The following is a 13,845-nucleotide window of genomic DNA, read 5'->3' on the forward strand; positions in this document are numbered from 1 at the left end:
CACACCCCTCCTGACCCCCACCTCTGGCCGTGTGACCCCCTCCAGAGGCAAGCCCACCCCCGCAGGGTGCCCAGTGTCCTGAGAAGGGTGCAGCCTACAGGGAAGCCTGCATGTTAGCTCCTGGGGCCAAGTGGGGGTAAGGCGACCAGCCAAGGGCACCTGGACAGACATCTGCCAGGCTCTGCCCTGGCTCTCACAGAGGCCAGGGTGCCGCAGCTGCTGTTGCTGCCCAGTGTCCACGCTCCGCGTTGCCTTGGAGCCCTCCTGTCCATGCAGGAAGCCCACTTTTCTCTCTCGCTCACCGTCAGGCAAGGGAGGGGGCCTCCCTCATCCCCTCCCAGGCCAGGATCAGCCCCGGGGACCCAATGAGATAGATGCAGGGGCTCTGACCTGCCCGTCCCCAGGCGCACCCAGTGGCCTGGCAGCCCCCGGCCCGGTGCTCAGTCAGGGCAGGGTTCAGCCCCAGGGGAGCTGCTGTTTGGCCACTCACCCTCTCCGCTCCCAGGTCCCGCCCCCATCCCCCCACCCAGTCCCCAGCCCCAGCCCCTCCATGGCCGCCGGGGGCCGAGAAAGCACTCGGGAGGCCTGCTCGCGTCCGCTTCGAGGACTTTTATTGCCCAAGGTCCTGAGGCCCAGGCTGGCCTGCGAGGGGCTAGAAGAAGTTGACCACCCTGCGGAGCGACTGCACGCGGGCGCTGTGGGCCTCCCAGTCGGCGAAGCCGCGGAAGTCGCCCCTCTCCACCACGTACATGCGGCCGCGGTAGTTGGGCTCCTCGTACAGGACCCACCTAGGGGGGCAGCGGAGGGGCGGGTCAGGCGGCTGCCAGGACCCCGCCCTGGGACGCCCCCGCCCTGGGCCTCCTGATCCTGCTGGCTCCGGGCAAGGGGGATGGGAGGTGCCCGTAACTGCTGACGCTTTTAATTTAAAACTCACAGTTGGTGGCAGGGACCAGCCCTGATTCCTGGATACACGTCTACCCCCCAAGGAGGGGCTGGGACAGCTGGGAAATACCCCCAGGTCTCCTAAAGGGAGGAGCAGGGGACCCCCCCCCCCCCAGGACTGTTCCAGGGAGGCATAGAGGGGAAGGAGGGGCGTGGCCTGCCTACACCTGCAAGAGGACTCTGCCTTCCTAGGGGGGCCTCTGTGAGTGTCACCATCCAGGCGCGGGGACCCAGCCGTGGCCCCATGGCCCCATCAGGCAGCTTCTCCTTGCTGAGAGCTTGTATTTGCTCAGAGTTCAAGCCCCAGGCCATGCCCTGCCCCAGACAGGGCGCCCCCAGCAGCAGCCTCTGATTCATTTCCTGACCGCTGAGCCTCATCCGCCCACAGGGCAAGCGCCCCCACAGTCAAAAGTGTTAGTTCAGGGACAGGTGTTTGGCCTAGCAGCTAAGCCCCTACTACCATATCTGAGCGCCTGGGTGCCATACTTAGCTAGCACCCCTCTGACTGCAGCTTCCTGCTAATGTAGGCTCATGGGAGGCAGCAGGTGATGCTTAAGTACTTGGTTTCCTGCCCCCTGGGGTGGGAGACCTGGATGGAGTTCCTGGCTCCCAACTTCAGCCTGGCGCAGTCCTGGTTAATGCAGGCATTTGAGGAGTGATTCTCCTCTCTCTCTGTTTATCTCTCTCTCTCTCTCTCTCTCTCTCTCTCTCTCTCTCTCTCTCACACACACACACACACACACACACACACCCCATACCTGTCTCTGTCTCTCTCTGAAAGAAATACGTAAGAGCCAGTGTTGTGATGCAGCAGGTTAAGCCACCACTTACGATGCTGGCATCCCATAACACAGCACCAATTTGAATCCCAGCTGCTCTGTTTTCAATCCAGCTCCCTGCTAATGGCCTGGGAAAGCAGTGGAAGATGGCCCAAGTGCTTGGGCCCTGCAACACACATGGGAGAATTTGGAGAGTGAACCAGTAGATGGAAGATCCCTCTCTCTCTCTCTCTCTCTCTCTCTCTCTCTCTCTCTCTCCCTCTCTCTTCCCCTCTCCCCCTCTCTCCATATTACTCTGCTGCTCAACTAACAAAATAAATTTGTTATAAATAAATACAACAGTAGTCCCTACCTTCCCCACCTCTGACTTAACAAGCCCCCGAATTTTCTGAAGTGTCAAGAGGGGAGTTGTGTTTTGGGTCCCAGTCATCTTCCATGCAATGCTATGACTTTGACCTCATGAAACACAATTGAGTCAGCAAAATTTCCAGGTCAGATGTTGTTCTCCCTCTGGGCCCCCTCCCCTCTCCCCCTCCCCCCTCCCCACCCATTGCCACGAACTCAGCACAGACCTGAAATTTTGCAAAGGTAGAGAAGGAGCAGAAGAAGGACTGGCGTAAGACAGACTCCTGGAGAAAGCCAGGGGACACAGGCGCACGGGAAGGGAGCCCAGCAGGTGGGGCCCCGGGCGGAAGGGCGGGCAGCACAGCTCGGCTCAGCTCAGCCCTTGTCTTCCTCGCTCCCATAACCACCCCCTTGCGCCCCTCCTGAAATTCCCTGATCTTGAACCTCAGCAATACCGAAGCGCACGGCTCCCTTAGCTGCTCTGACAGGAGCCAGGACAGGTTCCGGGACAGATGGTGCACCAGGGGGCAGAGCTCACGTGGGGTGGGGTTGGGGGGCTCTTCTCTGGAGGGGAGGGAGAGGGCTAAGGTCTGGGAAGACACCCAGCCCTAGAACAGTTCAGACTTGACCAGGCTGTGCCATTCCCACACTGGCTCTCAGGGTAAGGAGTGCAGGAAACCCGTGTGTGCAGGTCCGCCAGCAAAGCACTGGCAAGCACAGGGACCGTCAGCTGTGTAGGAGCAGGAAGCAGCCCCTCTGGACTTGGGTCAAGTCCATCAGAGGCAGCCAACCTGAAGCCCACCAGCCCAGAGAGGCCCGTGTGGTGGGCGTACGCCTGCTCAGCAGAGGGGTCTGGTACAGGGGTCAGAGGTCAGCCTTGCAGGCTAGGAGGTGGCCAGGGTGGGCGATTCCACCACAAGCTTTTTTTTAATCTGGAAGGCCCTGGTGTTGGGGTGGGGGGCGGGAGTCTCTTGATTAAGAAAAACTAAAGATGATCTATGCTCCTGGTCCGTCTCAGAGACAAGCCCTCCTCCCTCTAATCCACCAGTGTTCCTGGGGTGCTCCCTGAACCCTTTCCTGGCCATGAGAGAGAGGCTGCCCACCTGTTCCAATGAGATTGGAGGGGCAGCTGAGGGAGGGGCAGGGCCTTTGAGGGGGGGGGGCTTGCTCATCTGCTGCAGGGGGCAGTTGGCTATGAAGGGCCCGGCTGGGCTGGGCTGGGCAGCCCCGGCCGCTACTCACGCTCCATCCCCGTACACCTTGATGGCGTTGACACAGCTCTTGGTCCAGCCCCGGCTCTGGAGGAAGGGGCAGTCGTCCACGAACTCCAGGCACTGGCCCGTGAAGTTGCAGCCCTCGAAGATTTCCAGGCGGAAGTGTTCCCCATGCTCCAGACCCAAGATGGTGCAGGGGAGAATGGGGGGAAACGCTCTGAGCCTGCCCTCCCCACACACAGGAAGCTGCTGCAGGAAGGTTCCTGGGCTGGACTGGCTGGGGGCAGGTGAGGGCCCACCTTTCCCACCCAAACCCGTCTATTCCTTTTCCGACTGAGATGTGCTGGATAAAAGAGCACTGTTCCTTTAAAAAAGTTTCAGAGCCACTGAGCAGCTCAGAAGGCAAGATCCAGAGAGGGCAGTGCTACCAGGAGGCCAGCAGCCACTGGAATCAGGGCCGAGGTCACTGGCTCCCCGCAGGTGCACCCCAGCCACACCAACACATTCCTTGGTTTGGCTTCTCCCCACTGGCAGACAGGCCAGAGGCAGCCCTTCAGATAATAATATTTGAAAACGGTAAAAGAACCTTTTGTTAAAACATGAAGCCTGGGGCTGGCGCTGTGGCGCAGTGGGTAAAGCTGCTTCCTGCAGTGCCAGCATCACATATGGGTGCTGGTTCAAGTCCCAGCTGCTCTACTTCTGATCCAGCTCTCTGCTATGGCTTGGAAAGCAGTGGAGGATGCCCAAGTCCTTGGACCCCTGCACCCGCATGGGAGACCCAGAGGAAGCTCCTGGCTCCTGGCTTCAAATCAGCCCAGCTCCGGCTGTTGCAGCTAATTGGGGAGTGAACCAGTGGATGGAAGACCTCGGTCTCTGCCTCTCCTTCTCTCTCTGTGTAACTCTGACTTTCAAATAAATAAAGAAATCTCTAAAAAAAAAAAAAAAAAAGAAGAAGCCCCAGATCCAAAACAAATAACCGATCTCATTAGCTGAAGTCCCGCTGGCCTGCCCAGATCCCGCGAGATTCCCCCACGCTTCCAAATAGCAAAGGCTAGGGCTGCTCCCCAACAGGTTCCACGCGGGGCTAGGCCCCCCCGCGGGGGGGCTGACCTCGAAGACAACTCTCTTCTCAAGGCACCCAGGATGTGGGTCACACAAATAACAGCTTCCCTTGTCCAAAAGTCCACTGCCCTGTGGGAACACTAGGAAAGGCTTCTTAACAATCCGAGAAACCAAAAGCCAGCTGGTTCTGCAGCCCCTGTGCGAGAGACGGGGGGCCCCACGCAGACAGACCCCTTCCCCAGGACCCTCGGATGTCTGCCGGAGCCTGCAACCCAGAGACAGGTGCGCCCGTGGCTGAGGTGCTCCTCAAGAACTTCTCACCCCCAAGCTTGGGCACCAGCCACCTGCCACCAGGAGGTGGACGACTCATGGCAGGTCACTTGGTGCTTCTGGCTTGGGGAACCCTCATCCTCTAATCCCACCCTAGAGGCAACTGGACATAGAGGGTCTTTCTCCGTGGGGGAACCATACCCTCTCATCTGTTCTCTCTGTGTGCCACTCCAAGGAATCTGCCCCCAGCAGCCCTGCCGGCCGGCCAGCACCGCTGCAGCTGCCTGAATTGGCTGTTGGAGATCAGAGCCTCCAAGGCTCGCAAAGGCACCATAAGGTCTCCTGCACCAGGTCTCTGTCAGTCTGACTTCTGCTGAGGGTGCCCCCATCTGGTTGCAAATCCAAACTGACGATGTTTCCAACCCCCTTTTTTAATGGGACATTTAGCTCGGGTTTTGGGGTCAGAAATTTAAAGTGATTTCCTGATCTGTGCCTGTAAGGGTACATGCATGGAGACTCCCAGGGGCTCCACCACGTGGCCCCAGCCCCCGATCCCCTCCACTGTCTCCTACCAGCTTGCGGTGATGGGTAGGGGTCTCTCCCAGTCTTAGTGCTCCGGGGTTACTTGTCCTGTGTCTGCCCAGGCCCGGCTCCCAGCCACCCCACCAGGAAGCACCCAGCCCCCGGGGGAGTGGCTACTCACCATTCCTACCGGCCGGCAGGAGCCCATGTGGTCATTGTGGCCGTTCCAGCGGAGGAAGTCGGGGTAGTCGCCGTGCTCCAGGATGAACTGCTGGCCCCGGAAGTCGGGGTGGTCGAAGCAGACCCAGGCCCCGCTCTCCACGCGAATGGAGTTCACCCTGTTCATGAAGCCTCGGTCCTGAAAGTTGTCGCACTCCCCGAAGACTTCCAGCTTCCGCCCCGTGAAGTGCTTGCCCTCGTAGAAAGTGATCTGCAAGGGCCAGGCTGGGGCTCAGGGTCAAGGGCATCTCCCCCTTTCACTTTTGGGGACTGGGGTCTGGGGCCCAACATCCTTGATGGAACCCTGACCCTGGTGCAGGTGGCCCGGCAGTGGACATGCCGGGTGTGTGTTGGGGGGTGGGGGTGGGACAAGGATGACACCCTGGCTGCTGGAGGCACCTGGGCTCTGGGCTGCTTTGTTATGGGAGTCACACGTGAAGGTGTGCCTCTGGTGACCACAGTTTGATCAGGGTAGCTGCACAGGGACGCTAGACAAGGTGGCAGGGAGAGACCCGTGCCTGCTACCCCTCCTGCACAGACACAGGTCTAGTCAGCCCCCACCCCCGCCCCAGGCGTTCCGGGACAGTTCAAATCTCAGCGTGTCACAGAGATCCAGACCCACGTGCCCCTCGAAGAGACCCTGAAAGAAACGCCACTGGGTGACGCCGCAGCTGCGGGGACAGCAGGGCCCAGCAGCTCAGACCCCGTCCTAGCTCCGGAAGACAGTCTCACCCCAGACAGGCCCTCGGCCTGCAGCCAGGCTGCCCCACGGTCAGGGCCGATGCATTGATCGATCGATCATGCATGAGGACCCCTGCCCGGTTTACCTTCGGCCGAGGGCCGTACTCACCTTTCCGGAGCGCTGCGCCATCGTGCGCCCTGCCCAGTCCTCCGTGGACTCCCGTTTATACCGGGCGGCGCCCTGCTGGGTCAGCGCCGCCCCGGACAAAAGATTTGCTTGGCCGGGCACCGTCGCGTTAGTCCTGTCGGGCGTGCTAAGCCCGCGAGGGGCCACTGGGACAGCCGACGGGACCCTGTGTCACACGCAGCCTCCAAGGCCCCCTCCCTCCCTGAACCTCCTTTCCAGCCCACCCGATGTCCCCTGCTGAGTCAGGGCCAAAACTCCCACCACCCACCGCCTGGGGTGGGGAGGGGGTGTCTCCACAGTCCTCCCAGTGCAGCCCCTCCCCCTGACCCACCTCCCCAATTCCTCCCCAGGCCTTCCGTGACCTGTACTGGCTGCACATGGCTCCACACGGTCACTGCCTTGGTTCTTTGGACAAGGATGGAGGCCAAGTCCCCTGGTGGGGAGGGAAGACAGCCTTAACTGCAACTCTGCTCTGCTCGGGGCTCAGCTCCCAGGCCCACCTCATCACGTGCTCCAACACCACCCAACCCCTGGCTGCGCCCCACTTACTCCAGGCCCCGGGCCCTCTGCCTTAGCTCCTGCTGCCCCTCCCCCTTGAAGATCCTGCCTGGTTCTCCCCCCTCCCCACCACTGTCCTGTGGCCGCAGTGCCCCGTGCTGGGGGCCCGCCGCCCGGCTCTGCACCCCTGTGTCTCTGTGGCCAGGCACACAGACCAGACGGCCCCTGGAGGATGAAGATCTGTTTGCAGGATCCTGCAGCCCAGGCCGTGGAAGAAGACTTTCCCAGGGCCCTGAAGGACTTGGCACACAGGAGAGGCTCAAAGATTGTTTATGCAGGGAGAGCGGAGTAAACACTGAGCCCACAATTGCTGTGAACAATGCAACCGGGAATCAGGTGGCTGCGGGCAGAGGGCTGCGGGGAGCCAGGCTCTGAGATCAAAGCAGATGGAAGCCTGTAGGAGGTCCTGGGGGAGGGGGGCAGGAGGGCGAGGGAGGGGGCGCCGTGAGGAGCAGTCCCGGCGGCTCCTCTGCTTCCAGGAAAGTAGAGTCTACTTTTTCTCGCTGTGTCCCAGAGGAGGTCATGCGACTCTTGAGGCAGAGGGGTGACCTTGACCCACCTCCCCCACCCCCACCCCCGCACTCTGGGAGGGCATCAGAGGCAGACAGGGCCTGGCCTGGAACCCAGATGTCACCCGTGCATCCAAAGACAGCCCTGCCTCAGGGGAGGCCACCAGGCCCAGCCATCGCCTCCGTACCCACCCTCCGGAACCACATGTGCCAACCTTCGTGTCTCAGGACACGGCCCGGCCTGGCGGGGACGGACAACAGACAACAAAATCCCCAGAAAACCTCTCCTGGAAGGTGGAGGGAACGCAGACAGCAGGGCTGAACGTGCAGACCCAGTCCAGGCGCGGGCTTTGGGACTGCAATGGAGTCAGGTGACAGCTGAGGGAGGCCCTTCTGCCCTGGGGGAGCTGGGCGGTGGGACACCCGGCCATCGTCCCTCAGTGCAGCATTTCAGAGTGGTCCTGGACTCCAGGAGGCAGCGAGCCTGAGCTATTGGGCTGACCGGTGGCTTACTTCCCCGTGGAGAGGATTTTTACACATTGGAAAAAGACAGAGAAAACAATTTCGAAAGAAATGGGAGAGAGGGACTGTCTCTTCCCTTACTTCCAGGAGGGTATGTTAAGCCTCTTCTTACCATTTTATTTATTTATTTTTATTATTTTTTAATTTTTATTTTTTGACAGGCAGAGTGGATAGTGAAAGAGAGAGACAGAGAGAAAGGTCTTCCTTTTTGCCGTTGGTTCACCCTCCAATGGCCGCTGCGGCCAGCGCATCTCACTGATCCAAAGCCAGGAGCCAGGTGTTTCTCCTGGTCTCCCATGGGATGCAGGGCCCAAGGACTTGGGCCATCCTCCACTGCCTTCCCGGGCCATAGCAGAGAGCTGGCCTGGAAGAGAGGCAACCGGGATAGAATCCGGCGCCCCAACCGGAACTAGAACCCGGGGTGTCGGCACCGCAAGGTGGAGGATTAGCCTGTTAAGCCACGGCGCCGGCCTCTTCTTACCATTTTAAAAAATACAGAGGCCTTGGGAACCGGTGTTTAGCCTAGCAATGCCGACTGCTCTGACCCACATCGGAGTACGTGGGCTCAATTCCAGTGCTTGGGTTTGAGTCTTTGCTCTGACTGCTGACTCCAGCGTCTGCCAATGGAGACCAGTAACTGGGTCCCTGCCGTGAGGGTGAGAAACCTGGATTGTGGCCTTGGATTCCGGCTCCAGCCCTGCCCAGGCCATTGTAGACATTTGAGGATTGAACCAGCAGATGGGATCTCTCTCTCTCTCTCTCTCTCTCTCTGCCTCAAGTTTAAAAATACAGACCATTTTTTTTTTTAGAGTTTTACACTGACAGTAAAATGGGGTGGCGAGAGTTCCCACAAGTCAGGTTTGGAATTGTTCAGGGTTTTGGCCTTTCGTACCCACAGAAAAGAGAGATGGAAAAAGGGGCTGGAAACCGACCTCAACAGAGACGGGTTGCAAAGAGGGCAACAGTCTGTTCTTGTGCGCAGGGCATGCGCAGGGCTGGGTTTTTACCTGGCTGAAGAGGGACTGGCTGCTGCCGGGAGGCAGGAGGCCTGCAGCTGGCGGGGAGTAGGGAGTAGGGGGCTTTTCGAGAAGCCGCTGGGAACTTGCCTCTTATCCGTTTCACAAGCTGCCCTGTGACGCTTACCTGTTTTGCCAATTGCTTTGCAGGGTCTGGGGGAAATTGAGCTTGGTTCCTGCACCAAGGATCTCCACAAAAGGAGGAAATGGGACTTTATTGCCCTTTGCCATACACTCCTTTCTGCTGGACCCATGCAGAAGCCTGCCCCTCAGTCAGCAAGCCGGCCCCCCAGGTGGTCCCTTTGTTGCAGTTGATGAACAGAGTCACTCTTAGTGATGTACTTTTGTGGATTTGGACATGTGTATTGAATGAATTAAGCCCAAAACATGCAGCTCTGAAGCTTTATTTATTCATTTGAAAAGCAGAGTTACACAAAGAAGGAGTTACAGAGAAAGGACTGAGAGAGAGAGAGAGAGAGAGAGAGAGGTCTTCCACCTGCTGATTCATTCCCCAAATGGTCACAATGGCCAGGGCTGAGCTGAGCTGAAGCCAGGAGCCAGGAGCTTCCTCCGGGTCTCCGAGGTGGGTGCAGGGGCCCAAGGACTTGGCCTATCTTCTACTGCTTTCCCAGGTCCCAGCAGAGAGCTAGATGGGAAGTGGAGCTGCTGGGACACAAATCTGTGCCCATAGGGGATGACCAAGTTGCAAGCAGTGGCTTAGCCTACTACACCAGAAAGCCAGCCCTCGCTCTGTTTTGAATTAGAGACATTTAAAAAAAAACAGCGTGTGCAAAGATGACTCTGAATTCTGTTTCTAGGATCGGAGGAACTTCTTTAGGGAGTGGTACAGCCTCTTATCTCAAGGACAGTAATGAAGGCTGAGAAGGTCCTGTACAGATCTAGTTGAAATGATTCTTTTTTTAAAGATTTGTTTATTTGAAAGGCAGAGTTAGAGAGGGAGAAACAGAGAGAGAGAGAGAGAGAGAGAGAGAGAGGTCTTCCATCTGCCTCAGTGTCTGGAGCTGGGCAGATCTGAAGCCAGGCCAGGAGCCATGAGCTTCTTCCAGTTCTCTCACGTGGGTACAGGGGTCCAAGTGTTGTAGGCAGGCAGATAAGATAAAAGTGATTAGCTCACCAGCGCTATGGCGCAGCGGGTTAAGGCCCTGGCCTGAAGCGCCGGCATTCCACATGGGCACCAGTTTGAGTCCCGGTTGCTCCTCTTCCAATCCAGCTCTCTGCTGTGGCCTGGAAAAGCAGTGGAAGATGGCCCAGGTCCTTGGGCCCCTGCACCCACGTGGGAGACTTGGAAGAGACTCCTGGCTCCTGGCTTCGGATCAGCGCAGCTCCAACTGTTGTGGCCAATTGGGGAGTAAACCAGTGGATGGAAGACCTCTCTCTCTCTCTCTCTCTCTACCTCTACCTCTCTCTGTAACTCTGTCTTTCAAGAAAATAAAAGAAATCTTTTTTGAAAAAAAGAAAAGTGATTAGTTCTGCGAGCGGGAAGACCACACTCCCTGTGTGATCTCATGCCCCTACCTGACCACTCCCCTTTGGAAGTGAATAAAAGGCCTAAAACAGGGTGGGCCTGGCCCTTTTGCCCTTTTTTGCCACTATGGACCCCCCCCCCCCCCCCCGCACTGTGTTGCCCCGCGCCTTCGGGGCACATGGCCTTCGGGGGCTGCCTGCACTGCCTGCCTTCACTTGGCTGCCTGTGATAAGTTGCTGGTAGTAGCTGCTCTTAACTGGAGGCTTTGCTGAGTGTGGCTTTTGGCCTGCTCTCTGCTCGGTATAGATCCAGACTTCCCTTCCCTCCCTCTCTCTCTTAGATGGAGCCCTCACTCGCCTATGCATTTCCCTCACTGAATAAAAAGCTTAAAAAGGTAGTCTATTTGAGCCAGCAAGAACCCAGTTACAAGGCTTCTTAATAAGCAAATTGGTATCACAAGGACTTGGGCATCTTCCACTGCTTTCCCAGGCACATCAGCGGGGAGCTAGATTGGAAGTGGAGCAGCCTGGACTCAAACTGGCGTCCCTGTGGGATGCCCGCACTGCGGACGACTGCTTAATCCGCTATGCCACAGCGCTGGCCCTGACATAATTCTTATCTTTTAAGCCTCCCACATAATCCAGCTGCTTTTCTACAATGTCCTGCTCTTTGCTCAATTCAGTTCATGAGGGTTTAACGGCTTCTTTGAGGCTTCTGTTTCCTAGGAAGTTTCCTCTGCCAAATAAAACTCATCTACTACATAGATTGGGATTATTTCTTCCCACTGCTCCGTCTTATGTCAGCTTCTACTCAGGCAGGGGCTCTAAGAGGGTAGAGGTGGGGTCTGCTGCCCCTACACGATGGCGACACCTATCCCACCCCCCACCCCGCTACAACACCACACAGTACTGCACTGCCTCCACTTGCTGTTCCGTCCCTCTCCTAACCCTTGGTCACTTCACTGCCTCCCTATTTTGCCTTTTCCAGAGTATCCTATAGTGCTAATAGTATAGTATATGCTATACATAGTAGTATAGTGTAGTATAGTATAGTATAGTACAGTACATAGCCTTTTCAGGTTGATTTTGTTCACTTAGATGTATACATATAAGATACATACCTTAGACTGTCATATGGAACACCTGCAGCACCTATTGGAATGCCTGGATTTGAGTCTCACCTCCACTTTTTTAAGATTTATTTATTCATTTGAAAGGCAGAGTTACAGAGAGGCAGAGCAGAGAGAGAGAGAGAGAGAGAGAAGTCTTCCATCCACTGGTTCACGCCCCAATTGGCCGCAACGGCCGGAGCTGAGCCGATCCAAAGCCAAGAGCCAGGAGCTTCATCCAGGTCTCCCAAGCAGGTGCAGGGGCCCAAGGACCTGGGCCATCCTCCACTGCCTTCCCAGGCCACAGCAGAGAGCTGGATTGGAAGTGGAGTAGCCAGGACATGAACCGGCATTCATATGGGATGTGGCTTTACCCATTACGCCACAGCACCGGCCCTTCACCTCTACTTTTGATCCAGGTTCCCTCCAGTGTGCACCCTGGAGGGAGCAGGTGATGGCTCAAGCACTTGGGTCCCTGCCACCCACATGGAAAAGCTGGAAGGAGTCCAGCATCCACACGGGATGCTGCAGGTGGCGGCTTCACCTGCTTTGCCATGACGTTAGCCCCAGAGCTCCTTAATTTTTTTTTAATGACGTAATGCATTTTTAAAAATATTTACTTATTTATTTGAAAGACAGAGTTACACAGAGAGGTAGAGCCAGAGAGAGAGAGAGAGAGAGAGAGAGAGAGAGAGAGAGAGGTCTTCCATCTGCTGGATCACTCCCCAAATGACTGCAACGGCCAGAGCTCAGCTGATCTAGAGCAAGGAGCTTCATCCGGGTCTCCCAAACGGGTGCAGGGCCCAAGGATTTGGGCCATCATCCACTGCTTTCCCAGGCCATGTGGAGAGCTGGATGGGAAGCGGAGCAGCCAGGAATCAAAGTGGCGCCCATATGGGATGCCAGCACTGCAGGCAGTGGCTTTACCGGCTCACCACAGCACCGGTGAGCTTCTTATTTTTAATCTGTATTTACACTTCTCACACCAGATGACAGAAGGTGATATAAGCAGAATTCAAAAGAACGGATAAAAATATACTTGGAAAAAAAAAGCCTGGCCACAGCCTCACTCAGGGCACTGGTACGAACGTTCTCTTGTACTTCCCATACCTGATGCAATGCTTCAGTTCTCACCTGGAATTTTTGTACCAATCTGATCACCCGAGAAGAGGCCTGCCAAGATTCATACATTCGATGAGTATTTCTGCACCAAATATGCACCAGCCAAGCTCGTCAAATCTCACCATTCAGGACAGCACTATTGAAATGTCACTTGAAGCAGGTGAGAGTTTGAGCTGTGTATGGATACTGGTTGGGGACAAAATGCTAAGGGAGCAAACTTTGAATGGACACTGAAGCAGTGCCTGAATGCTTTCCTGATTTAAGAAAATCTCAAGGGGCCGGTGCCGTGGCTCACTTGGTTAATCCTCCGCCTGCGGCCCCAGCATCCCATATGGATGCTGGTTCTAGTCCCAGTTGCTCCTCTTCCAGTCTAGCTCTCTGCTGTGGCCTGGGAGTGCAGTGGAGGATGGCCCAAGTGCTTGGGCTCTGCACTCCATGGGAGACCAGGAGAAGCACCTGGCTCCTGGCTTCAGATCAGCGCGGTGCGCCGGCCGCAGCAGCCATTTGAGGAGTGAACCAACGGAAGGAAGACCTTTCTGTCTCTGTCTTTCACTGTCATGAAAGGAAGGAAGAAAGAAAGGAAGGAAGGGAGAAAGAAAGGAAGAAAATCTCAATAACGTGTGACATTGGAGCCACCAGTAGCTGCTCTGCACCAAAGCAGCTTTAAAAATTTATTTATTTATTTTAATTTGAAGAAAGAAAGAGAGACAGAGCTAGAGACAGAGAGCTCTTTCATCTACTGGTTCACTCTCCAAATGCCTGCCCCAGCCAGGGCTGGGCTGGGCTGAAGCCAGGAGCCAGGAACTGTATCCAGGTCTCCCACATGGGTGGCTGCGACCTAAGTACTTCCACCATCACCTGCTGCCTTCCCAGAATGCATTAACCAGGAGCTGGATGGGAAGCCAGAGTGGCACTCAGGTAGGGGGTGTGGGCACCTCGAGTTGTGCCCACCTAATGGGGTGTTACAGGCTTATACAAATCCATCACCCACTTTCCGGTCTCCCTTTCCTGCCTCTTTGTTTTTGTCATAGCTCTGCCTTTTTGGATAACAAAGAGCAGTCTAAAGAGTAAGATAAGGAAGTAAGATAAGGAAGTAAGATAAGTAATATAAGGAAGCACCGCGACTCAATAGGCTAATCCTCTGCCTTGCGGCGCCGGCACACTGGGTTCTAGTCCCAGTCGGGGTGCTCATTCTGTCCCGGTTGCCCCTCTTCCAGGCCAGCTCTCTGCTGTAGCCCAGGAGGGCAGTGGAGGATGGCCCAAGTGCTTGGGCCCTGCACCCCATGGGAGACCAGGAGAAGCA

At 56.5% G+C, this 13,845-nt stretch overlaps 1 protein-coding gene across 1 annotated transcript; it reads right to left on the bottom strand.

The window, feature by feature from the left end:
• Positions 1 to 652: 652 nt before the first annotated feature.
• On the bottom strand, positions 653 to 6,224 carry CRYGN (crystallin gamma N). Its single transcript, XM_062193812.1, has 4 exons — positions 6,204 to 6,224; positions 5,316 to 5,564; positions 3,309 to 3,454; positions 653 to 788 (listed from the first exon to the last, which is right to left on the bottom strand). Exons 1-4 carry the CDS (start codon positions 6,222 to 6,224, stop codon positions 653 to 655), a joined length of 552 nt encoding a protein of 183 aa, XP_062049796.1.
• Between the last annotated feature and the right edge of the window lie 7,621 nt (positions 6,225 to 13,845).

The sequence above is a fragment of the Lepus europaeus genome, chromosome 5 (assembly GCF_033115175.1).
Source record: "Lepus europaeus isolate LE1 chromosome 5, mLepTim1.pri, whole genome shotgun sequence".
NCBI classification, from domain to species: Eukaryota; Metazoa; Chordata; class Mammalia; order Lagomorpha; family Leporidae; genus Lepus; species Lepus europaeus.

Bases quoted from the DNA above. Each gene is read 5' to 3' on its own strand.
- CRYGN (XM_062193812.1), bottom strand. From the start codon at position 6,224: ATGGCGCAGCGCTCCGGAAAG. The intron at 3,455-5,315 runs GTGAGTAGCCAC...TTGGGTCTGGAG, and splicing joins CCTGCCGGCCGGTAGGAATG to CATGGGGAACACTTCCGCCT. The intron at 789-3,308 runs GTGAGTAGCGGC...CTGCCCCCCTAG, and splicing joins AAGGTGTACGGGGATGGAGC to GTGGGTCCTGTACGAGGAGC.